General features: G+C 37.8%; 1 protein-coding gene across 1 annotated transcript in view; it reads left to right on the top strand.

Moving 5' to 3' along the window:
* The window catches only part of WNK3 (WNK lysine deficient protein kinase 3), a 193,960-nt gene that overhangs the window by 53,713 nt on the left and 115,330 nt on the right, over positions 1 to 24,917 (top strand). The window contains exons 3-10 of the mRNA XM_024126902.1: positions 2,355 to 2,527; positions 3,279 to 3,499; positions 4,356 to 4,513; positions 8,141 to 8,229; positions 11,388 to 11,607; positions 16,371 to 16,665; positions 17,478 to 17,671; positions 17,766 to 17,915. Of these exons, the coding sequence (XP_023982670.1) occupies positions 2,355 to 2,527; positions 3,279 to 3,499; positions 4,356 to 4,513; positions 8,141 to 8,229; positions 11,388 to 11,607; positions 16,371 to 16,665; positions 17,478 to 17,671; positions 17,766 to 17,915 (1,500 nt within the window). The remainder of the gene's footprint in view (positions 1 to 2,354; positions 2,528 to 3,278; positions 3,500 to 4,355; positions 4,514 to 8,140; positions 8,230 to 11,387; positions 11,608 to 16,370; positions 16,666 to 17,477; positions 17,672 to 17,765; positions 17,916 to 24,917) is intronic.

The following is a 24,917-nucleotide window of genomic DNA, read 5'->3' as shown; positions in this document are numbered from 1 at the left end:
TACATGAGGTATCACCTCACACCGGTCAGCATGGCCATCATCAAAAAATCTACAAACAATAAATCCTGGAGAGGCTGTAGAAAAAAGGGAACCCTCTTGCACTTTTGGTGGGAATGTAAATTGATTCAGCCACTATGGAGAACAGTATGAAGTTTCCTATAAAATCTAAAAATAGAAGTACCATACGACCCCGCAATCCCACTACTGGGCATATACCCTGAGAAGACCATAATTCAAAAAGAGTCATGTACCAAAATATTCATTGCAGCTCTATTTACAATAGCCAGGACATGGACAACCTAAGTGTCCACCGACAGATGTGAATGGATAAAGAAGGTGTGGCACATATATACAATGGAATATTGCTCACCCATAAAAAGAAATGAAACTGAGTTATTTGTAATGAGGTGGATATCCCTGGAGTCTGTCATACAGAGTGAAGTAAGTTAGAAGATGAAAAACAAATACCGTATGCTAACACATATATATGGAATCTAAGAAAAAAAAATGTCATGCAAGACTACGGGTAGGAGGGGAATATAACACAGACCTACTAGTGCGTGGATTTGAGGATTTGGGGAGGGGGAAGAGTAAGCTGTGACGAAGTGAGAGAGTGGCATGGACATATATACACTACCAAATGTAAAATAGATAGCTAGCGGGAGGAGACACAAGATGGAAGAGATATGGGAACATATGTATATGTATAACTGATTCACTTTGTTGTAAAGCAGAAACTAGCACACCATTGTAAAACAGTTATACTCCAATAAAGAGGTTTAAAAAAATGTTTTGTGTGAACCCTTTTCATTTCAAACACTACTGTGGATTTATTTATATATTTCCTTTTTCATTTTGGTGGGGTTTAGGAAGTGATGGGAATTAATTTAATACGTTGTCAACCATCTTGAAATGGAAAGCGTACCTAAATTTTTAACTAGCATATTTGATTATTTCTCTATCAACATCAAAGCTTAAAATAGTTCTGTCACTCCTTTCTCTCCTGCTCCCCCTTGCAGAAGACAGAAATTATTTTTATTCTTCCTTCTCTTTTAGATTTTAATGAAAGAATCTGGAATTTTAATTCCAGACTTACCTTTTTGCATTACAGTTGACCTTTGAACAACGTGGGGGTTATGCATGCTGGCCCTGAGCAATTGAAAATTCATGATAACTTTATAGTCGGCTTTCCATATCTGCAGTTCCGCATCCAAGGATTCAACCAACCACCTATCACGTAGCAGTGTAGTATTTATTGAAAAAAAAACCATGTGTAAGTGGGTCTGTGGAGTTCAAACTTGTGTTGTTCAAAGGTCAACTGCATATATCTTTTATTTTAATTACTGTTTAGAAAATTTTACCAACCATATTAGCCACAATTACTTAGGCTTCATTTTAAATAAACATTATTGGAAGTTTCTTACTATTTATTGTATGCTACATCCTCCTTTTCTAATGACTTTATTTGGCCATATTTTAATTGAAATTCTTTGAGTGCTATTTTCAGGAATGGTAGATGGTGTGGTATACTTTCTTTGTCCCTGTTTTCATGGAACTTTGTGCATTTTTCCCTTATAAACTTGACTGATAGCTTGTCTGGGTTCAGAATTTTAGGGTCACAGTCCTCCCTCAGAATTCTAAAAGCATTGCTCCTTTGACTTCTAGTATTTAAGGTAGCAAATTAGAGGTTCATTGCCAGGTCTTTCACTGGTTGGTAACCTTATACTTCTGTCTGGAAATATGTTGGCAATTCAGATATTTAACCAGAATAAATGTCTAGGTGTCTAACATTTTGATTATTTCTGCCCTGACATTATAGATCCTTTAGATGTGGAAATTCAGAGATTTCTTAGGGAAACTTTCTTATTGTTTTGATTTTTTACTTTTTCTCACTTTGAGATACTGTTTTTCTCTTCCAGCAAAGGAAATTTTATTTACTATTTATTATTTATTTTTCCAGTTTTATTGAGATATAATTGACATATAACAATGTAGAAGTTTAAGGTATACAACATAATGTTTTGAGATATATATATATATATAGTGAAATGATTATCACAAAAGTTAACATCAAAGATATTGTTTTTCAAGGCATTGATTTATTATGCAGGTAGGTTTGTAACATAGTTATGAAATGTAACAACTGCTGCATTTTGCTGTATGATAGGAGTCAAAGTAACTACCTAACAAAGACTATCAGTGATTATATAGGTCCTGAGAAAAGAATTGACAGGTGAAAATAGATACATACATACACACATACATACAATAAAATAAAGCATTCATTTTAGTGGTGTTAGAAATGTGCAAGAGAATTTCTAGACTTTAATTTGGAACTTGATCTTCCATTTTAGGACCGGAAATTAACCAAAGCTGAGCAGCAAAGGTTCAAGGAAGAAGCAGAGATGTTAAAGGGTCTCCAACATCCCAATATAGTTCGATTCTATGATTCCTGGGAGTCTATATTAAAAGGAAAGAAATGTATTGTATTAGTGACTGAACTTATGACATCAGGAACCTTAAAGACGTAAGTTGACCCTGATAGTGCCAATGGAGTTTTATTTGGAAATAATTTTCAGGAGTCACAAAAGTTGTTTGTAAAGTAACACTACTTGATTAAAGTTTGTAGAATCTGAATCTAGTGATGATGTTTCAGGGCAGGTTAAAATATTTGGATGTTAATGAAGTTTGTTAGAAAATACAATGTTGAGAAATTAATATTTGTGGGATATCATAGAATTTTAGAATTAGAAATCATTATAGAGAAGATGATGAAAGGTTGGGGACGTGGCCAGATTCACATATCTAGTGAGCAGTACTATGTAATTATAGTCTATCATTTTGTTTCTGACTACAGTATTTCATTTTATGGTATAACCACTTATTTGTGATTATTAAATGTGTGATGTACTTTTTCTGTTTCCTAGCATCTTTGCACTAAAATTTTACATAGTTAAACCCTCTGATGACTCTATTTAAGCAGTTATTAGGAAGTAGAGAGGACTTTGTTTTTAAAATTTTGATGCCATTCCACAAAAGGTCACTCTGATTGGAATGATTCTTGTTTTGAATTAAAAATGCTAAACTTAGTAGGATGTATTCTCTAAGAATAAGGCTGTAGATTTAATAATTTTTTGTCATAACAGACAATAGAAGATAACTCAGTGATGGCAATCATAATATATACAGTATCAGCTAGCTTACATGATTTACCCTAATGTGCCCATACAGTAAGCTAGGTATGTTTGTTTACATGTGGTTTTTGTTTCTTTGTGTAGGTACTTAAAACGATTTAAAGTCATGAAACCAAAGGTCTTAAGGAGCTGGTGCAGGCAAATTTTAAAGGGGTTGCAGTTCTTGCACACTAGGACTCCTCCTATTATTCACCGGGATCTGAAGTGTGACAATATTTTCATCACGGGACCCACTGGATCTGTGAAGATTGGTGATCTAGGACTAGCCACCTTAATGCGCACATCATTTGCTAAAAGTGTCATTGGTGATTAACATTTTATAGTTTGTTGGTTGTGTAAAGACAGATTTTTAAAATTGTATATGTCTAGAACGGGGATCAGCAAACCACAGCCTATGGGCCAAATTTGGCTTCACTGCCTATTTTTGTAAATAAAGTTTTGTTGGAACACAGCCACACCCACTCATTTACATATTGTCTGTGGTTGCTTTTTCACTACAGTGTCAGAGTTAATTAGTTGTGATAGAGCCCATGTGGACTACAAAGCCTGAAATATTTATTGTTTGACCCTTTACAGAGAAATTTGCTGGCCCCTGGTCTAGAATGTGAATTTGCTTTGAAATATCTATTATATATTGACTGATTTTAGAGACATCCCAGTGTATTTCTTTTGTGATGTATTTAATATTATTGAAAGGTTCTGAGGACTTAAGAAAGAGGATTTATTACTTCAGAAAAATTTAAATAACTAAAAACAAGGATAGAAATAAAAACAGAGTTTGGTAATCATTACCTAATTTTGAACATTGCAAATTGTACTTCATCAGTATGGAAAGTTAAGGAAATTAAGTTAAGGAAATTATATGTGTATATATATGTATATTATATGTATAAATATATATATATATGTATAAATATATATATATGCTTTTAGGGAGCAGAACTTAACTCAGGTAATCCTTATGGCAAAGGGAATGTGATCTTGGTGGATACATTTTTTTTTTTTTGGTCACACTGCGTGGCTTGTGGGATTTTAGTTCCATGACCAGGGACTGAACCCCGGCCCTTGACAGTGAGAGCGCAGAGTCCTAACCACTGGACCGCCAGGGAATTCTCTACATTTTTCTTTTTTTAAAAAAAATGTGGTTGTGGTATTTTGTAGGCACTCCTGAGTTTATGGCCCCAGAGATGTATGAAGAGCACTACGATGAATCTGTGGACGTCTATGCTTTTGGAATGTGTATGCTAGAAATGGCTACTTCGGAGTACCCTTATTCTGAGTGCCAGAATGCAGCTCAAATATACCGTAAAGTAACTAGTGTAGGTATAACTTTATTCTTTTTACTTCACAGATTGCCACATTTCATGGTAAAGTCAACTTAGAAGTCGACTTAGTCAAACCTAATTTTGGTGTAAAGCAACTATATTCCAATAAAAATTAATTAAAAACACCTAATTTGGGGGCTACCCTGGTGGCTCAGTGGTTAAGAATCTGCCTGCCAATGCAGGGGACACGGGTTCAATCCCTGGCCCGGGAAGATCTCACATGCCACGGAGCAGCTAAGCCCGTGTGCGCCACAACTACTGAGCCTGCGCTCTAGAGCCCACGTGCCACAACTACTGAAGCCCGTGTGCCTAGAGCCTGTGTTCCTCAACAAGAGAAGCCACTGCAATGAGAAACCCGCAAACTGCAATGAAGAGTAGCCCCTGCTCACCACAACTAGAGAAAGCCCACCTACAGCAACGAAGACCCAACACAACCAAAAATAAAAACAGAAAAACCAAATTAAAATAAACAAACAAAAACCTAATTTTGGTTTAGTTCTGTATAACAGTGCTAAATTTAACATAATTGTAATGAAACAAGCTTTAGATTTATGCTATATACCTATACTCAAATGGGGTCATATAAAATGCTCTGTATTAGTATCTTTGGGGAAAATGTACAGATATATCATCTATATCCATTTGTTTGTAAAGAATTTTTAGGTATTTTTTAGATGGATCTTATTTTCCAAAGCTACATAATAAAGATTGGCTAAATGGTTTTGAAGATTTCTTCTAGTTCTAAAAGCCTGATTATGAAGTGGCATTCAACGGATACAGTATTTGGTTCCCTGCTATGAGTAATTTTTTGCATTAGAAATTACAAGGAATGCAAAGATGAGTAAGAAGTGTTTGCTACCTACAAAGAGCTTACATTTTTAGTAGGGCAATAATATAAACTCACAAATAACTATAAAAATAAGAGGATAGGAGTATAGTAAGGGAGGTAGAAGCAAAGTGTTAAGATTGTTGAAAATAGGTCCTTTCATATCCAGTTGGGTAGCTCAAGGTAGGCCACAAAAGAGATCGTTAGAGTGTTTCAGGTAACATACTAATAGGTACCATTTTTAAATACATAATATATGCCACATGCTTTTATCTTTATATTCCTACAAGATGGCACTGTCTTCAGTTTAGAAATGATGAGACTGAGAATCAGAGGTTGTGACCTGCCCAAGTTCACACAGCTACTAGTAATGGTGGATTTTGACCTCAAGTCTGACTCTAGAGGTTTGTTTAGGGAGACAATAAGAAATCCAGAATTCTATATGACAAATGACCTAGTTTCTCCAACAAATCAATTTCCTGAAAGAAAAAAGGGGAAGGGACTGTTACAGAATACAAGGGACTTAAAGTAGTGATGAGCTGGTAAATGTTTAACAACTGATTCTCTGAAAAAGAAAAAGCACTGATTTCTAGCATTTGCTAATTTCCTTGGTAAGTGCTCCCACCATGACTGATTTCAAGTTACCAATGTGACCTCACTTGAATGCAGGGTTAAGAAAGGGTGCAGAGTGGCACTCATACAGTATTTCCACCCTACGGATACAAAAGATGTAAACAACTGCAAGAGCATAAATAATAGTAAAATGTAGTAAAACAATCGAGTCGTGTTTTCAGTATTTATTGCCTTGGCTCAATATACTTTAATCGTAAGTTTATATAATTTAAATTTTATAAATGGATGTATTTAACAATCAGCTTGCACAATTCCTGAAAATGTAATAGTTGGCTCTTGTGAGCTGGTATGAGCCGGTTCCATTGCACCATACTTGTAATGTATGGACCTTGTTTGGCTCCTGATTTGAACAGACCAACTTGTAAGAACACCTCATTTAGACAATTTGGAAAATTTGAGTATGGATTGGGTTTTAGATGATATTAAGCAATTATTGATAATTATTTTAGGTGGGATGATGACATGATACCTGTTAGAGATAGAAACTGGAGACTTTATGGGTGAAATGACATGATGCCTAGTATTTGCTTTAAAATATTCCAGGATAAAAGTGGTGTGGGAGTAGATAGCTGAAACGAGGTTAAGGAATGATGCTTGTTGTTGAAACTGGTGATGATTATATGGGACTTCTACTTTTGAGTATGTTTGAAAATTTCTATAATAAACAGCCTTTTAGTTTGGGCCCATATATTGTACGACCACAAATCGAAGAGTCTGTACTTGATTTTGTAAGTTGCAGCTCCCCAATTATTTTCACCTAGGAGCAGAGAAAGGCAGTAATTATCCAGGGCTGGGGAATGGGTAAGAGATCAGTGGAAAGGTCAAAGAGGGCTTTTTCTATAAGTAGAATAAAAAATTGGATTTTTTTTTGTGTGTGTAGTATGCGGGCCTCTCACTGTTGTGGCCTCTCCCGTTGCGGAGCGCAGGCTCCGGACACGCAGGCTCAGTGGCCATGGCTCATGGGCCTAGCCGCTCCGTGGCATGTGGGTCTTCCCGGACCGGGGCACGAACCCGTGTGCCCTGCATCGGCAGGCGGACTCTCAACCACTGCGCCACCAGGGAAGCCCCAAAATTCTATTTTTTGTATGGTGATTTTATTCTTTTATATTCAGGTCACAAAAATGCCATATCACAATTCAGATTTCCATCTCTACTAAAGCTTCTTGAATTTGAGGCCCAAATTAACTCCTAATCTCACCAGATTTATCTAGGATATGGTACTTGGCTTTCTGATTCTGTTTTCTGTTAGGTAGTGTGAAGACCCAGAACTAGAGCTTAGATTGCCTCATTCCATGATAATTTTTCTATTTTACCTTTCTGCTTATAGCTTAATTTTGAATTTTCTATTAAATGATGGCAATGTTCTTGTATTATTTTTTAAATCTAAAACCCATAAATTAAGGGTAACAGAATGTAAAATAAGTAGATTTAGGCAGCTAACAGTTATTATAAGAACGTGTTGAATTATCTGGACCTCATTAATTTGATATTGAATTCCTAGAACCTGATAATTAGCTTGAGGTTCTCTCAATATTTTGGTATTGTTTAAGGATAAATATAATATAGATTTCTCAAAAGTTTATATATATATAACAATATATATATTTTATATATATATTTACTGATTGCTCATTGTGTCTAGCCATTCTAGAAGACTTTGAAATATTGATTTGAAATGTTTGCGATAGAGAAGCCCTTATTTGGAATTTCTAAAAGTGTTTTTTAATAACTGATTTTTCTGATTTCAGAAAAATACTTGTTTATTATATTTTACTAATTGGGGTTATACTGTATGTACATTTTGGGATCCTAGTTTTTTCCTACTTAATGTTGCAGCATGAGAATTCTCCACGTTATTAATTACTATGAGAACATGTTTAGTTTCCGTGTATTAGCATATGCATATATATGTATATCACATAATTTATGTAATATTACCTCTGTTATTAGAGATTTAGATCGTTTACAATTTTTCACTGTTATTTGTAGAGCTATGAAAAAATTCTTGTCAAAAAGTTGTTAAACTTATACTGTGTGTATATATTTATCTCATTTAAAATTTGTATATAGTTTAGTGGTAAAAAATCATTATTTTAGTAATGATGTTGGCTTGGGCTTTCAGTTGCTTAATTTGTGACTAGAAACTGTTTTTCTTCTTCCAGGGTATAAAACCAGCCAGTTTCAATAAAGTCACTGATCCTGAAGTGAAAGAAATCATTGAGGGATGTATTCGTCAAAATAAATCTGAAAGGTGGGTGCATATGTAGTGAAGTGACATAACTGATGGATGAATTTTTCTCTTATCTTGCTCTGGGTCTTTTTCTGACCTTTGAATCATGCTGGGTTTGACTTGAGTGGAATCCAAACCATACTGACTAGAGTGAAGTGTATCAGTGCATCTTGTTTGCCATTTTAAACTGATATCATGTGCTGAATTTTCCTTGAACCGAAATTTGGGTTGTTTGTCTGTGTGTGTTGTGACAAGATCACCTTCAGCCATCAGTTTAACAGTCAGTGGGCCCCCCTCCCAGGTTAACTTGCTTCTAACAGTTGGTAGATAGTAGAGAGTTTCCTGCATTGTCACCTTCACATAAGTACTTAAATAGTTTTTTATGATAGTTTAAGAAAAAATTTAAGCATCAATTCACCAGATGTTTTTTAGTTGTCCATAATGTCCTGTGTCATGATAACGGTAAAGCTGATAGGGCTATTTTTGTTCAAGAAATAGTATTCTAGATTTATTTGTATCACAATTTGTATTTTTCTTATGGACAATTCCTTTTAGTTTTAGCTTTTCCCTTTAATTTGAGCTTTGGACAGTTGCTGACTCAAATTGCCCGGTTAGTATTTTGATTTTTACCTCCTTATTGATTATGATTAATAAGGTGACAGATCCTTTATAGAAATTATTTCCACCAGCATTTCACTGTCTCTCATTTTTATTAGTTATCTATCTAAGTTTAGTGTTGCATATCTGAAAATATAAAAAGTCACTAAGATAAAACCTGTTTAATTATAGCTTTATTACACAACATTCTTGGTGTTTGTGCCAACAGGCTATATCTATATATCTCTATATTTTAATTATGGTAAAATATAAATAACCTAAGAGTTACCATTTTAATCATTTTAAAATGTACAATTCAGTGGCATTAGGCACATTCACATTATTGTACAACCATCACCACTATTTCCAGAACTTTCTCATCATCCCAAATAGAAACTCTGTGCCCATTAAACAGTAACTCCCCACTCCCTTTCCCCTCAACCCCTGCCAACCTCTATTCTACTTTGTCTCTACTTCTATGTAGGTGTCTCATATAAGTAGAATCATAAAATATTTGTCCTTTTGCATCTGGCTTATTTCACATAGCATAGTCTTTAAACGTTGATCCATGTTATAGCATGTATCAGAATTTCCTTTGTTTTTACGGTTGAATACTATTCCTTTGTGTGTGTGTGTATACACACACGCACACACACACACACCACATTTTGTTTATCCATTCATCTGTTAATGGAAACTTGGGTTATTTCTGCCTCTTGGCTATTGTGAACAATGTGGCATGAACATTGGTGAACAAGTATCTTCTTGAATCTCTGCTTGTAATTCTTTTTGGTATATACCTAGGAGTAGAATTACTGAATCATACGGTAATAATATATTTAATTTTTTGAAGAACCACTGTATCTTTTCCATAGTGGTTGCATCATTTTGCATTCCTTCCAGCAATGTATGATGGTTCCAATTTCTCAGCGTCCTCATGAACACTTATTTTCCATTTTTTGTTAATATACATCCTAATGGGTATAAAGTGGTATCTTATTGTGGTTTTGATTTGCATTTCCCTAAGGACTAATAATGTTGAGTATCTTTCCATGTGCTTATTGGCCATTTGTATATCTTCTTTGGAGAAATGTCTATTCAAGTCCTTTGCCTTTTTAAAAAATTGAGTTGTTTATTTTGTTGTTGTTGTTTTTGAGTTATAGTAATTTAGGCATGCTTTTTTTAAGCTATGCTAAAACTACTGTGTTGAAGTAGCCATTTTAGTTTGGTTTCTGATTGTTGTTTGTACAGCATTTTAATTATGATCTATTACCAAAGAACACTGGAATATTCAAAAGGATTTATGGCACATTAGTGTTTCAGAAAGAGCACAGGCTTCCACAGCAGAATAAGATTCAAATCTGGACTCACACTTAGCCAGTGTGATCTTGAGAAACTTACTTTAGCTGTTCCTCAAAATAGGTATTATTTTGATAGTTAAAAAGATAATGAATGCATATAAAATACCTAACAGAGTAATAAGTATTTAATGAATGATATTGTCTGCTTCTATTGCAGTGGTTATTCCTTAGTAAAAATATCTAGGCAAAACTTTCATTGAGAAGCAGAGTGCTTAACTTGGTTGTACCTTCTTAAACACATCTCACCTTAGCCTTAAGACTAATTAGTCTGAGCAAGCTTGTTCTTTCTTTATAAAACTGTCTTAGTTAAGTGTTTGTCTCTTGATCACTAAAAATGTAGAAGGTTGAAAATCCTCAACTTACAGGATACTGTGCTGTCAATATGCTTTATCTGTTTTAAATAGTGCAGGAGGGTCTTTCTACATACAAACTGTGGAATACATCAGTTATAGCTCTCACTGGCCTGTAATATAGATAGATATTATTTATCTATTTTAGAAGTTGGTCAAAGAAAAGGAAATTAACTTTCCCAGCTTATAAAAGAATCTTTTGAACCTCTGTGCTTTTTTCTCTTCAGAGATGGTTAATCCCTAATATTAGGCTAGAGTTGTATCCATTATATGTATACGTTGGCCTAGGATACTGGACTTAAATACTTTAAGAAAACCGTGTGACTTTGCTGAACTGAATTAGCTTCACCCATAGCGTTCTCTAAAGAGTGAAGTACACTGACTAGGTTATTGTTAATAGTTAATGACTTCTATTTATAACATTTGTAAAAGTGTTTGAATTCCTAATTTACTTTAGAGTTTATATACCTCGAAGAGTTTTTAGTTTCCTTTGCCAACAATCTGTTGTGTGTTTTAGTAAGTTAAGCCAGTGCTTTAGGGAAGATACTCAGTCCATCTAACGTTTACTGCAGCACTTTAATTACCTCTAGGCCTACCTTTAGGTATGTTAAACTTCAGTATCTAGATATGTTACTGTTAATAATCCTTAATTAAGATCACTACAAATGCATGTTAGTTGGGATTTCTTTGCATCCTTGGTAATAATAAATTGGATATAAGATTTGGTTTTTGTAAAAGGGCAGATTAACGGTTTAGTTAATAGAAAATTTTAAATCAGGTTGTTACTTTGACACAATTTTTACTAATTAAGTGCTCTATATCTTGTTTATGGTTGGAAGAATTGATAACAGATTTGTATTTTGTTTATTAGGTTGTCTGTCAGAGACTTACTAAACCACGCATTTTTTGCTGAGGATACAGGACTAAGGGTGGAGTTAGCGGAGGAAGATGATTGCTCAAATTCATCTCTGGCTTTAAGGCTCTGGGTTGAAGACCCTAAGAAATTGAAAGGCAAGCATAAAGACAATGAAGCTATTGAATTCAGTTTCAATTTAGAAACAGATACACCTGAGGAAGTAGCATATGAAATGGTAAGTGAATCCTACCACTGGCTTCCCCTCCCCTTATAGTATCAGGTTTGATTCCTTTCTCCTTCTGATTGCTTTCTTTCCTCTCATTTTCTTTATTTAAATTGTAATTTTATTGTGAAATATATCTCTATAACAGAGTATATTAAATTTGTATGTACAGTATAAAGAATACTAAAACTCTACTTTTGTTAAGAAATAGAACACTACTGGAACTTTAGAAGCTACCTGTGTGCCCCCCACCCCCACTTGCATTCCTCTCCCTCATCACCACAGGTAATATCTACCCTGACTTTTGTGTTACTCATTCCTTTGCTTTTCATTATAGTTTACCTAAATAATATATATTATTTTGTTTTTAAAACTGGAGTGGCAAACACACACCTAGCTGGTTACTGAAGTGACTGTTAGGTGAAGATGCCCAGGAGGGGATAGGCTGAACAGTCTCTCGGTCATAGTCTGGCTCCAGCTTCCCTAAGAGTTTATGAGAGCCGAGTCTAGGGAGGTCATCGGGGTGAGGTCACGTGTGAGTCCAGGGAAACACACATGGCTCACCACAGTCAGGGCACCAGAGGGCTGTTGTGCAGATCAGAAAAATTAGTTGTCTGGTAACAATATGCTTTGACGGGGAGTGGGCCCCTCTGACTTCTCTACTTCTCATCTCCCCATGACCCGCTCCCCCCGCAAGAGTAGAAGACAGCAGATAACTTCTGTCGGGTGGAATGTATGTCCCTGCCCGATCCAGGCTGTGCAGTACTTGGAGGGAGGGTGTGCAGGAGCTTCAGCAGCATGTGGTCAAATTAGCAAAGTCCAGATACTTTGAGCCAGGGTCACCTGGGCATTCTGTCCTCAGGCTTAAAAGGAGTATGGGGGCTTCGCTGGTGGCACAGTGGTTAAGAATCCGCCTGCCAATTCAGGGGACACGGGTTTGAGCCCTGGTCCGGGAAGATTCCACATGCCGCGGGGCAACTAAGCCCGTGTGCCACCACTACTGAGCCTGCGCTCTAGACCCCACGAGCCACAACTACTGAAGCCCGCGTGCCTAGAGCCTATGCTCCGCAACAAGAGAAGCCACTGCAATGAGAAGCCCTCGCACTGCAACAAAGATCCTACACAGCCAAAAATAAATAAATTAAAATAAATAAATAAAAGGAGTATGGGACATTGACAGTGGGTATCTTGGGGATGATAGCCTTTAACATGCCTATCTTTCTAGTCACATGGTTCTAATCTAGAATGATTGTCTTGGACATCTGCTACATAACTATCATACTGATCTTTCTTTTTACTATCATTCTAGACTTCTCTGCCTCTCTCCTGTATTGGAATTCATGTGTCCTAAATCCCATATCTTTCTCTTTCTTTGCTTACCTTTTGTTTTAGTGGCCCACTTCCTCTGCCACCTTCTTAAGAAAGGGTATATGGGAGGTAAATTCTTTGAGACTTGCATGTATTAAAAACATCTTTATTCTGTCTTCATATTTAATCGATTATTTGGCTGGCTAAGTCATTTTAGGTTGGCAATTAAAACATTTTAAAGTCATTGCTCCATGATTTTCTAGCTTTCAGTATTGATATTGAGAAATACAAAGATGTTCTGTTTTCTGGATCTTTTGCATGTGATCCATTTTTTCCTCTCTGGAAGCTTGTAATATCTTCTCTTTCTTCTCAGTATTATAAAATTTCACAGTGTGTCTTGGTTGGGGTCTGTTTTCATCCACTGTGTTGGATACTCAGTGGACTCATATCCTTTAGTTTCTGGGAAATTTCTTAAAAGTATTTTATTGTTGAGTTCTTTCCCTTTGTTTTCTCTTTCTGGAACTGCTAGTATTTAGATGTTTGGCCTCTTGGACTGTTTCTCCAATGTTCTTTTCTATTTTCTATCTTTTTGTCTTTTTATTCTCCTTTCTGGAAGATATTGTCAACTTTATTTTCTAACTCTTCCATTGAGTTTTTCGTTTCTACTATCTTGTTGTTAATTTCAAGAGTTCCTTTTCATTTTTTTTTGTCTGTTCCTTTTTTAGAGTAAATGTCTTGTTCTTTGTTTTGTGGATGTGATATTATGGCACCTCTCTGTAATTTTAGTGAAGAGAGTGTTTTTGACACTTTTTTTCTCCCTGCATAGTATCTTTTCTGCAAGTTGCTAGGGTTTTTTTTTTGTTGGTTTTGTGCTCCATATTCTTGTTAGAGGCTTTTCTCATATTTCTGGTTATTCTTGGCTGGCTACTCATGATCAATAGTAGGAGACTATTAGTTTTCTATTGCTGTATAGCAAGTTACCACAGATTTAGTGGGCTTAAAACAACACCCTTTTATTATTTCAGTTCTGTGGGTCAGAAGTCCTGGTAGGCTTTACTGGATTCTCTGCTTAGAGTCTCACAGACTGAAATCAAGGTTTGGTGGCCTGGACTCTTAGCTGGAGGCTCTGGGAGAGAATCTGCTTTTGGGCTCAACCAGGTTGTTGACAGAGAGTTCAGTTCCATGCAGTTGTAAGACTAAGGTCTTCATTTCCTTTCTGGCTGTTATCCGGGGGTCACTCTCAGCTCCTAGGGACTGTTCTTCAGTCCTTTCACATGCCCCCACTACATCTTCAAAGTCAGGAATGGCAAGTTTAATCCTTCACTAGCTGGTAAAAGGCTCACCCAGATCTTTCTGTCTTAAGGTCAATTGTGTATAGGTCAATAATGGGAGTGATAGCACATCATATTCACAGGTTTGAGGATTAGGATAGGACATCTTTGAGGGGCCATGATTTTGCCTACGACAGGGACTAACAAGCTGATTGGATGGTATGATCGCTTATGTCAGACTTGTTAACCTCTACTCTCAAGTATCTGGGAGGGCCAATAATTGGGGAATCTTTGACATAAATATTTGTGGGTCTTTCTTCTTGGATTGGCCAGATTCTCCAGAGAAGCATCTTTCAATATCCTGTCTGGAGGGTAAGGATCTGGTTACTGGTATTTTGGTAGCCAAGTGGGGAAGAGGGCTGGGGGTTTCTGCGTATGGCGTTCAGCATGCATATGGTCATTTAATCTTCTTGTTTTTGTTATGGTAGCCATACCCTCAACTGTGTCTGGTGTTCCCTGTCCAGATATGATCCTCTTTTACCCTCTCCAGAGAACAAAATTACAGACTTCTTGGGTAGGGAAGAAGCAATCACCCAAAGGTGTGGACTGGAGGGTGGAGCACAGGGACCTAATACCTAACTACTTCTCAAAACCCTTTCACTTAGTCTTGCTTATTTTAGTCATCTCTTTTGACTTTACCCAGTTCTGTAAGTACCTGGTACTGCCAGTTCCTGTGTGTTATGAGTATTATTCAGTATAAATGGGAATGATTTTCAGCTTTCACTGGTTCACTTTTTCAGGTCCACTAGGTCAGTTATTATCTATTTGTTTTCCACATCCCCAAATTCCAAAACATTGTTGTTGCTGTTGCCTTTCTTCTTTCTATCCTTGTGAGTTTATGACTTAAAAATCCATTTACTCTGGGAGTGTTTTTTGAACTTTGGGAGGGAGTGAAATTAAATATATGGATTCCATCTAACATTTTAATCATTTTTCAACTACAATGAAATTTCCCCGAGTCTGCAGACCCCCAAGATATGCTTTAGAAAACAGATTGTAGGACTGAGAATAATATGCCATGGCACCTCCTCAAGTCATTATCTCTGCTACTCAGCCCTGTTCCTTTCAGACAATAAGCCCTTAACTTCTCTTCTGTCACTCTTCTAACACCTAGTAAGATATAGCACTTTGCCATAAGCATACTTCCTCTGCCTAGAGTGTTGATCTTTGAATTTCATCTACCTCTCCCTCAATAGCCTGCAAGTTCCTTGTTTTGTTTTAATCCAGGTCAGACTTTACCTTCCTCTGTGATACTTTCTCTGCTTTCACCAGAGAGGCTTGTGCTCCTTTAGGGCTTTTGCAGCAGCTCGTTTCTACCTTTTATTTCATTTCATGTTTTTTAAAAAAAATTTATTTACTTTATTTATTTATTTTAGGCTGTGTTGGGTCTTCATTGCTGTGCACGGGCTTTCTCTAGTTGCGGCAAGCAGGGGCTACTCTTCATTGTGGTGCATGGGCTTCTCATTGCAGTGGCTTCTCTTGTTGTGGGGCACGGGCTCTAGGTGCTCAGGCTTCAGTAGTTGTGGCACGTGGGCTCAGTAGTTGTGGCTCACGGGCTCTAGAGTGCAGGCTCAGTAGTTGTGGCGCACAGGCTTAGTTGCTCCATGGCATGTGGGATCTTCCCGGACCAGGGCTCAAACCCATGTCCCCTGCCTTGGCAGGAAGATTCTTAACCACTGCGCCACCAGGGAAGCCCCTTATCTTGTTTTTATCCTTCTCTCACCACCAGCTTGTGTGTGCATATAGGACAAAGGACCAGCTTAGGCACTTATATGTCTCCAGAGCCCAATACTGGGTACATTGTAGACACTTACTGTTGTTGAATGAGGAAACCTTTTTAATGTTTCACAAAACTTAATGGCAGTCATAAATCACCTCTAATAAGACTGCATGTACTGAAATATCAAGCTATTTGTTTGTTTTTGTTTAAAGCCAGAATTATTTCAACAATGCTAGGTAATAGTGTTGTTTTTCTTACTAAAGGCTCTGGCATTTATTCATGTCTGATTAAGAAAGAACATAGAAACAAATCAACTGTTATTTAATAGCATTTGGAATTTGGGGGCAGAAAATAACTCTGCTAGTAAAAAGTAAAAATCTTAAAGATGTGGTTTGCTTATTATGTTTTGTTTGTAGGTCAAGTCAGGATTCTTCCATGAAAGTGATTCCAAAGCTGTTGCTAAGTCCATTAGAGACCGGGTGACCCTGATAAAGAAGACAAGGGAGAAGAAACCAGCTGGCTGTTTGGAAGAACGCAGAGATTCCCAGTGCAAGACTGTGGGGATTGTACTCCCTCAGCCCCAAAATACAGCTTTGCCCCCTCCTCCTGCTCAGCACAGCGGCGCTGAATGTGAAGAAACTGAAGTTGATCAACATGTACGACAACAGCTTCTGCAAAGAAAACCACAACAGCATTGCTCCTCTGTTACAGGTATCACAGTTATAATTCATAAAAGGAAATGTGTAATTGTATTCCCTTATCTTTAAATAGTACTTTTGTATGTTTAAAGCATTTTGTTTTCTATCATTTCATTAATCCTTTTACAAAATCCCTGAAATAGGCAAGCCAGATAGTTTCCTTATTTTAAAATTAAGAAACTGTTCTGTTAAGTGACTTGTCCAAGGTACTAGTTGAATAAGGATTATAATCTTTTTACCATTTTTAAGGGTCTAATGTAAATCCTTTAGTAAAGAAGATATGCAACTAAAGATAGAATTTATTCTTCAAGAGGGAATTTTCTAGACTTTAAGAAATTTTGTATTTTAGACCCAAGTATAAAATTAACACAGTTTCTCTAATATTTCTGCTGTAATGCATTCTCTTCTCTAGAAGGACACTGTATTCTCATAGTAATAACCAGTTGTTCCATAAAGCCAGTATTATTTTCTAGCCAGGTTCTAGGAGAATGAGAATATGCTACTTAGATTTTACTGAAATCCTAATGGCAAACAAAGATTAGTTAGGATATGCATGAAATGGCCAGCAAATCGAGTTGACTTTTATGTGATTCTTTGCAGGTTTGCTTTTCTAAGAATATTTTAGTTATACCACAGTATCAACATGGAGAGTTTACATGATGGTTTTTTATTAATTCTGCAGTGTACATATTTTATTTGAAGCTGTTTCAGGTTGTCAGAGTAAAAAAGAAAAATATTGAAGAAACACTTACCATTTCCTATGCTATTTGGACCTTGTGTTTCACATTTTTCCCTTCTACCTATCACTTGTTTTCTTTGCCATAGGTGACAGTTTGTCTGAGGCAGGAGCTGGATCAGTTATACATTCAGGTACTTCAAATCAGCCCAGTATAGCCTATTCCTCAGACCAGATGATGGGCTCTCAAATGGTTTCTAACAACCCACAGGCGGAAAAAAATGTTCCAGGGAAAATTTATCCATCCCAGCAGCTAGTGGGACATTACCAGCAGATTTCAGGGGTGAGGTGAACTGTTAAATATATTTTAAGTATATAATCAGTATATTTACTGTAAATGGGAGAGTTTATCTTTAATCTTTTTCTTTTTTTAACAGTTGCAGAAGCAGCCAAAGCTGACTCAGCCCCACATTTTGCCTTTGCTTCAGGGTCAGTCCACTGTTCTGCCTGTACCTGTCCTTGGACCTCCACTTGTTTCACAACTCCAGTTTTTGCCATTAAGTGTCCCAAAGGTCTCACAGGTAAAGGTAAGAAACATTTTAGAGGCTCCGTATTCAGTTAAACTTATTTAACACTGCCTAGGTTTTCTGACAGGCAAATGCTCTCTTTCATAAATTCATCCTAGTTTATATAAAAGTCACTGAAAGCTAAAAGTTGTTTATACTTTCCTTCACTTAAGACATTCTTCTTGAGGATGTGTCTAACATTGTGTAACTAGAATCTTGAGACACTGCTTGTATAATTGGAAGAGAAACTGAGAACTCCATATATGGATAAAAAGTTTATTTAGGGGACTTCCCTGGTGGTTCAGTGGTTAAGAATCCACCTGCCAGGGCTTCCCTGGTGGCACAGTGGTTAAGAATCCTCCTGCCAATGCAGGGGACACAGGTTCGAGCCCTGGTCCAGGAAGATCCCACATGCCGTGGAGCCCATGCGCCACAACTACTGAGCCTGTGCTCTAGAGCCTGCGAGCCACAACTACTGAGCCTGCGCACCACAACTACTGAAGCCCGTGTGCCTGGAGCCTGTGCTTCTCAACAAGAGAAGCCACTGCAATGAGAAGCCCGCATACCACAACGAAGAGTAGCCCCCACTTGCCACAACTAGAGAAAAGCCTGCACGCAGCAACAAAGACCCAATGCAGCCAAAAATAAAGTAAATTTAAAAAAAAAAGAAAAAAAAAGAAAAAAAAAGAATCTGCCTGCCAATGCAGGAGACATGGGTTAGAGCCCTGGTCCGGGAAGATCCCACATGCCGCGGAGCAACTAAGCCCATGCGCCACAACTACTGAGCCTGCGCTCTAGAGCCCATGCACCCGTGCGCCTAGAGCCCGTGCTCCGCAACAAGAGAAGCCACTGCAATGAGAAGCCCGTGCACCACAATGAAGAGTAGCCCCCGCTCGCCGCAGCTAGAGAAAAGCCCGCGCGCAGCAACAAAGACCTGACGCAGCCAAACATAAATAAATAAATTTTTAAAAATTTATTTAGGACTCAGATCCCTTTTTATGGTTTGTTTTTTGTATTGGACTTTTCCAGCCTGGTTTGAATGTAGAGGGATGTCTTTGGTAGTTAAGTAGAAATAGTATTTCATAGACTCTTATAATTTTAAGCACTTTCATCTAAATTCTTGACTCTTTTGGTTCACATTTATTTTTGTAGGAGAAATAAGTGTTTTTGTCATTTAGACTCTCAAAGTCAACGGTACTAATTTTTGACAACGAGTACACAGTCTTTGTGAGAGTTCATATATAAAGCCTATATCCTGGTTTCCTAGGCTAAGGACTCTGGATACATGGTTGGGCTTTTCTTTGCCATCCCATTTTCTTTCCTCAACCCTACCATCCCCTGCGTGTGTCTTCTCTTTGGGAATGAGGCGGTCTGAGCTCCTAGGCATTCTCTGTATATGATTTAGTTAGCAGCTGGTGATGTGTTGCTTTTAAGAGATTGGTATATAGTCAGTCATAGTTCATCAACAAACTTTTAATGACTATCATCTCTGGGGATATAAATGAGATAAAATATGGTCCTTGCCCTGAAGAACTCACAGACTTGTAGGGGAAAACATACATGTACTTGACAAATGCCAGATGCATTTAAAATCTGCTGGGGGTATATTTAATCTGATATGGTTGACAGTGCATGGTGGATTCTATATATTAGGTGAAAAAGGCAGGCTACAAAATAATATGTATGTGATATACATATGTATGTATAAACAAAGTTATATATGTATACATAGAAAAAAAGACAAATCTAGAGTCTCTATCACCAAATATAAACAATAATTTATTTCTATCTGGAGAGATAGTAGGTGATTTTCACTGTCTTCATTATAACTTTATAGGCTTTATTTTAAATAGGTATGTGTATTTTGAAATGTGTTTCCAAAATTTTTAAAAGAAGTTTAAAAAATTTATGAAAGTGTTATTTACCTATTTAAAATAAAGCCTATAAAGTTATAAAGAAAACAATGAAAATCACCTACTCTCTCTCCAGCTAGAAATAAATTATTGTTTACATTTGGTGGTAGAGACTCTAGATTTGTCTTTTTTTCTATGTATACATATATAACTTTGTTTATACATACATATGTATATCACATACATACTATTTTGTAGCCTGCTTTTTCACCTAATATATAGAATCCACATAAGCAAGCACTTTAACCAGTGGGGGTCTTTTTATGAATGTGGTGGTTCAAGTTCTAGGAACTATTACAGCCAGCCTATATGTATTCAGCCAACTCACTCCTCTCCTCTTGAGAGAGCTTCTCTGTTCCCTTTAACTATGATATTGAAATCCTTTTGAACTTCCACTGTCTGGTGTGTGAAGGTGTCAGATTCAATTACTCTGAATTTCTGCCAGGGTTTGAATGAGTTATGTGGCAAGTGCAATAAGTGAGAAGCCATGAGCAATATGTTGCCTGGGGACTGGTCTCAGCCCCTTAGTGTATTCAATTAGCATTTACTCACGGTATTAGGATTTTTATAGGACTAATGCTATACCCAGCACCTTTTTGATAACTTTCTGAAATTTTTTTAAAATTTATTTTTGGCTGCTTTGGGTCTTCATTTCTGTGCACGGGCTTTCGCTAGTTGTGGTGAGCGGGGGCTACTCTTTGTTATTGTGCGTGGGCTTCTCAGTAAGGTGGCTTCTCTTGTTGTGGAGCATGGGCTCTAGGCATGCGGTCTTCAGTAGTTGTGGTGCACGGGCTGTAGAGTGCAGGCTCAGTAGTTGTGGCACACGGGCTTAGTTGCTCCGTGGCATGTGGGATCTTCCCGGACCAGGGATTGAACCCGTGTCCCCTGCATTGGCAGGTGGATTCTTAACCACTGCACCACCAGGGAAGCCCCTGAAATTTTTACAACATAGCATTATTTTATCTATCATTCTGTCTGGGACCATTAAAATGAGCATGGTATATGTATTTATTTTATTTTTAATAAAAAAAAATTTTTTGCCACACCATGCAGCTTGCAGGATCTTAGTTCCCCAACCAGGGATCGAACCTGGGCCCCTGGCAGTGAGAGCACCAAGCCCTAACCAGTGGATGCCAGGGAATTCCCATGGTATATGCATTTATAATTTGAATTTTCCTTGCACTGGCATTAGGAACTATAGCTGACCTTTGGAGCAGATGGACAAATTTCAGCTCAACCTATGACTTTAGACTTGTCAGTTACTGGAGTTCCACAACCAGTCTTTCTGTCATTTCTCCTCAGATATTGCTTGCTTCACAAATGACTTCCCAGGATCCAACAGTTGGTCTTCAACTTGAGCCTGACCCTACAAATGGGAATCAGGCATTAACCAAATTACCAAATGCCAATCAAATTCCTAGTTTCTTGTCAGTTAATCACCCTCAAGCTTTGTTGAATCATTCTTTTGCCCAACATGTGAGCAGTGCACAGAATGCTGCTGGTACAGTTCAGCTCCCTTCTAATTCCATTGGGGGGCATTCGGGGGCCCATCACCCTTCACAAAAGATACATTCAGTATCCCAGCCATACTCAGTGATACATCAGGAGTCTATAATTCCCGGTTCTTCCGTGCCACAAAGCCAGACTGTGCATTTGAAGAAGCCTTGTTTCCAAGCCTCTATTCAGCAGTAGCCATTAATTTTACAACCTAAGATTATGGCATCACCACAGAAAAATGTTCAGCAGGATTGTACTCTGAAAATCTGAAACTCATGTTAAGTCAGCAGCAGTCAAGGGGTAGTATTGAAAGTGTGATTCAGTCCCTGGAACAGCCATTTTATTCTGTTCAACACAGTTATTCAGGACCACCTGCAAAACTGCCATCCTTCCCATTGAAGGCTCCTGAGTAGCTGCCCTTTGTGATACTTCCCCAGGAATAAGCTTCTTACCCATCACAGCCACTTACCCAATGAAGGCTCCAGCACAGCCTGTTTATTCACTGCCAGCCCCAGAGCATCCTCTTTACACTGTACAACCACTGATATCACAGCCAACCTATTCTATACATGCTTCTTCTTATCCAGTCCCACCTGTGGCACAGCTCTCTTATTTGGTCCCGGCCTAGGGGCAGCCTGTTTATACAGTGCAACCTCTGGTTCGGTCACCTTTTCCAGACCAGCCAGGATGTATAATCCAAGCAGCTTACCCTGTGCAACCTGTGGAACAGCCTGCTTACCAGGCACTTGAGCATGTCCCTTATTCAGGACACGCTGTTTACACCATCCAGACAACTGAACAGGCAACCTTCATAACCCAGCAAGTATACACAGTAAACCCTTCTGATAGCAGGCAAGTACATATTACAAACTCTGCAGTTCAGGACTTATACTTAGTACCACTTTATGTAGCACAGACTTCTGAGCAACAAGCCTATTTAACACAACCCCAAGGTTCTTCAACCTTGGAACAAAAGACATAAGACATTTAACATTATTTAACATTAACCTTAGATACACAAACACATTCTATTGAGCCTTTATTTTATGTGCAGAATTCAACATTTCCATCCTAAGCAGATGTCAGTTTTGGGTACCAGTAGCTAAAAGCCCAGTCAGCATTACATCTCAGATGGCTGTGGAAGGACAGCTTCAACACCCTGAACAAATGTCCTTCATTCAGCAGGCCTCCTCAAAGGCCCAGATCCAGCCCCCACACTTCTCTGCACAGCTTTCCCAATCACATGTAACACCAAACCAGGTTTCTCACTCAGCTTTCATTCATCATCAGCAGATGACCCATTCATCTCATAGGCAAGCACAGAAAAGCCATCAGTTGTCTACTCAAGAAGGTCCCATAAATCAACAGCAGTCTTTATATAGCCAACATTCTGCTTTCCAGCAGCAGGTACCTCATTCACAGGCAACTAACCACATTCAGCCATTACAGGTATTCCAAAGGCCATTATAAACATGGTCCAGATTACACCTCCTTTGCAAGAACAGTTGCAACTAGCAGCAATGGAACAACAATATGTAATACAGCCTTTAGAGCAGCCTCAAGTGCTTCAGGCATTAGACAGCAGTCAAACCTTTCCCCTGCAAAGAAACCTAGCACAGCACCAGCCAGCATGCATTCAGCAGCAGTCTGCTGTCCAGCCACAGTGGCAGTCATATTCTAGCTTAGCGCTTGTTTGTGGGTCATCAGAAACACAATTACAACACCAGACCCTCATCCAAGCTCTGGGATAGCCCTTACAAATCAGCCATCTTCTTCTGTACATCTGTTGCCACTTAGTATTCCAGTACAGGCTTCTACTGCTTCTCAGAGCATTTCTGTGTTACAGGCACAGCAGTATTTGCAAGGCCAAGAAATTCCAAAGGTAAATCCTCCTGGGGGAAAAATATAGATGATTGTGAATTTTCTATAATGTTCAAGGGTCAAGGAGATACTGAGCTATAGTAGAAATGGCACCAGACTAGAAGTCACAGTCCTTGTTCCTGCCTTTTTTCCTTACTCACTGGGTAGCTTTGATTCGAGTCTTTTTGGAGTTTCCTCATCTGTAAAGTGAAGGGGTAGACTAGATGATGCTGACAAAAATATTTGAGCACCTACTTGGGATATATCAGTGAATAAAAGACAAAAATCCCTTCTGTCATTGAGTTTTGTTGCCTAATGTGGGTAGACTGACATTAACCATAATAGTATAAAAAGTAAATTATGTAATACAGTACAGGGAGATTGGGGGAAATGTGGAGCAGGGTAAGGAGGAAAGTGGGTTGCAATTCTAAATAAGGTGGAGATCAGGGTAGGCCTCATTGAGAAGGTTGACAATTGAGCACACACTTGAAGGAGATGAGAGAGTCCATAGTGCACATTTCAGGCAGAGGGAATAACCAGTGCAAGGGCTTTGAGAGAGAAGTGGTTCTGGCATGTTCGAAGAACAGCAAGAAGGCTTGTTAGTCCTAGTATGTTACAAGCCTATGGCTATCTTATTGTTCTACATTTATAATAAAGCATTTGCCTTCATGAGATGATAATAATGAACACTATTGAGTGATTCTTAGGTGCTAAATACTATTCTAATGGCTTTATGTGTACTATCCTCACAACAACCCTATGAATAGTAGCTGTCATTAGGGGTAACTGAGGTTCAGAGAGGTTAAATAACTTTCCCAGTGTCATACGGGAGGGCCAGGATTTGAACCCAGACTGCCTGGCTGCAGAGGTTGTGTCCTTAATCATTACACCATTCATCCTCTTTGTAAGATAGCTATCCTCCCTGCCAAAATTTGAGAAAAAGAGCATGATGACTTCAGTGAGATATAGTTAACTCAGGGGATTGATTGAATTAATTAAAGGAAGGAACTGAGAATCCAGTTTATTTTTTTCTCTTCTGTTCTGCTTCAGGTATCTCTAAAGACTCTGAATTTATTGAGTTTGGCTAATAAAATGTATGAGGTCCTTAGATAATAGGTGTGCTATGCAGGAAGAGTATTTTAGTGGTGATATTACTATTCCAAACAGCTATGATCTCAAGTATTGTGTTTTATAAAATTCCCTCTTCATCAAGGGCATAAATTATAATGAATTATGATGTGTGCACACTGACTCCTAACAGGAATGATCAAGGATTAATAAAGATCTTTAGAGTTGAAGTTTCTTCAGATGAAGCATTCTATTCCGGGATTTATTTCTTTAGAATAAATTTCTTCACAAGGTATTTCAGAATGGAATGTTCATTTCTGTGGGCAAGTGTTGTATACTTTCCTTTCCTAATTAAAAAAATTTCCCCCAACATTTTTTTTCATTTTTCTATGGCTGAGTAATATTCCATTGTATATCTATACCACATCTTTTATTATTATTATTATTTATTTTTTTTAACATCTTTATTGGAGTATAATTGCTTTACAATGGTGTGTTAGTTTCTGCTTTATAGCAAAGTGAATCAGCTATACATATACACATATCCCCATATCTCCTCCCTCTTGCGTCTCCCTCCCACTCTCCCTATCCCACCCCTCTAGGTGGTCACAAAGCACCGAGCTGATCTCCCTGTGCTATGCGGCTGCTTCCCACTAGCTAGCTATTTTACATTTGGTAGTGTATA

This window comes from Physeter macrocephalus, chromosome 21 (genome assembly GCF_002837175.3).
Source record: "Physeter macrocephalus isolate SW-GA chromosome 21, ASM283717v5, whole genome shotgun sequence".
NCBI lineage: Eukaryota > Metazoa > Chordata > Mammalia > Artiodactyla > Physeteridae > Physeter > Physeter macrocephalus.
This window is presented reverse-complemented; position numbering and strand designations above follow the sequence as displayed.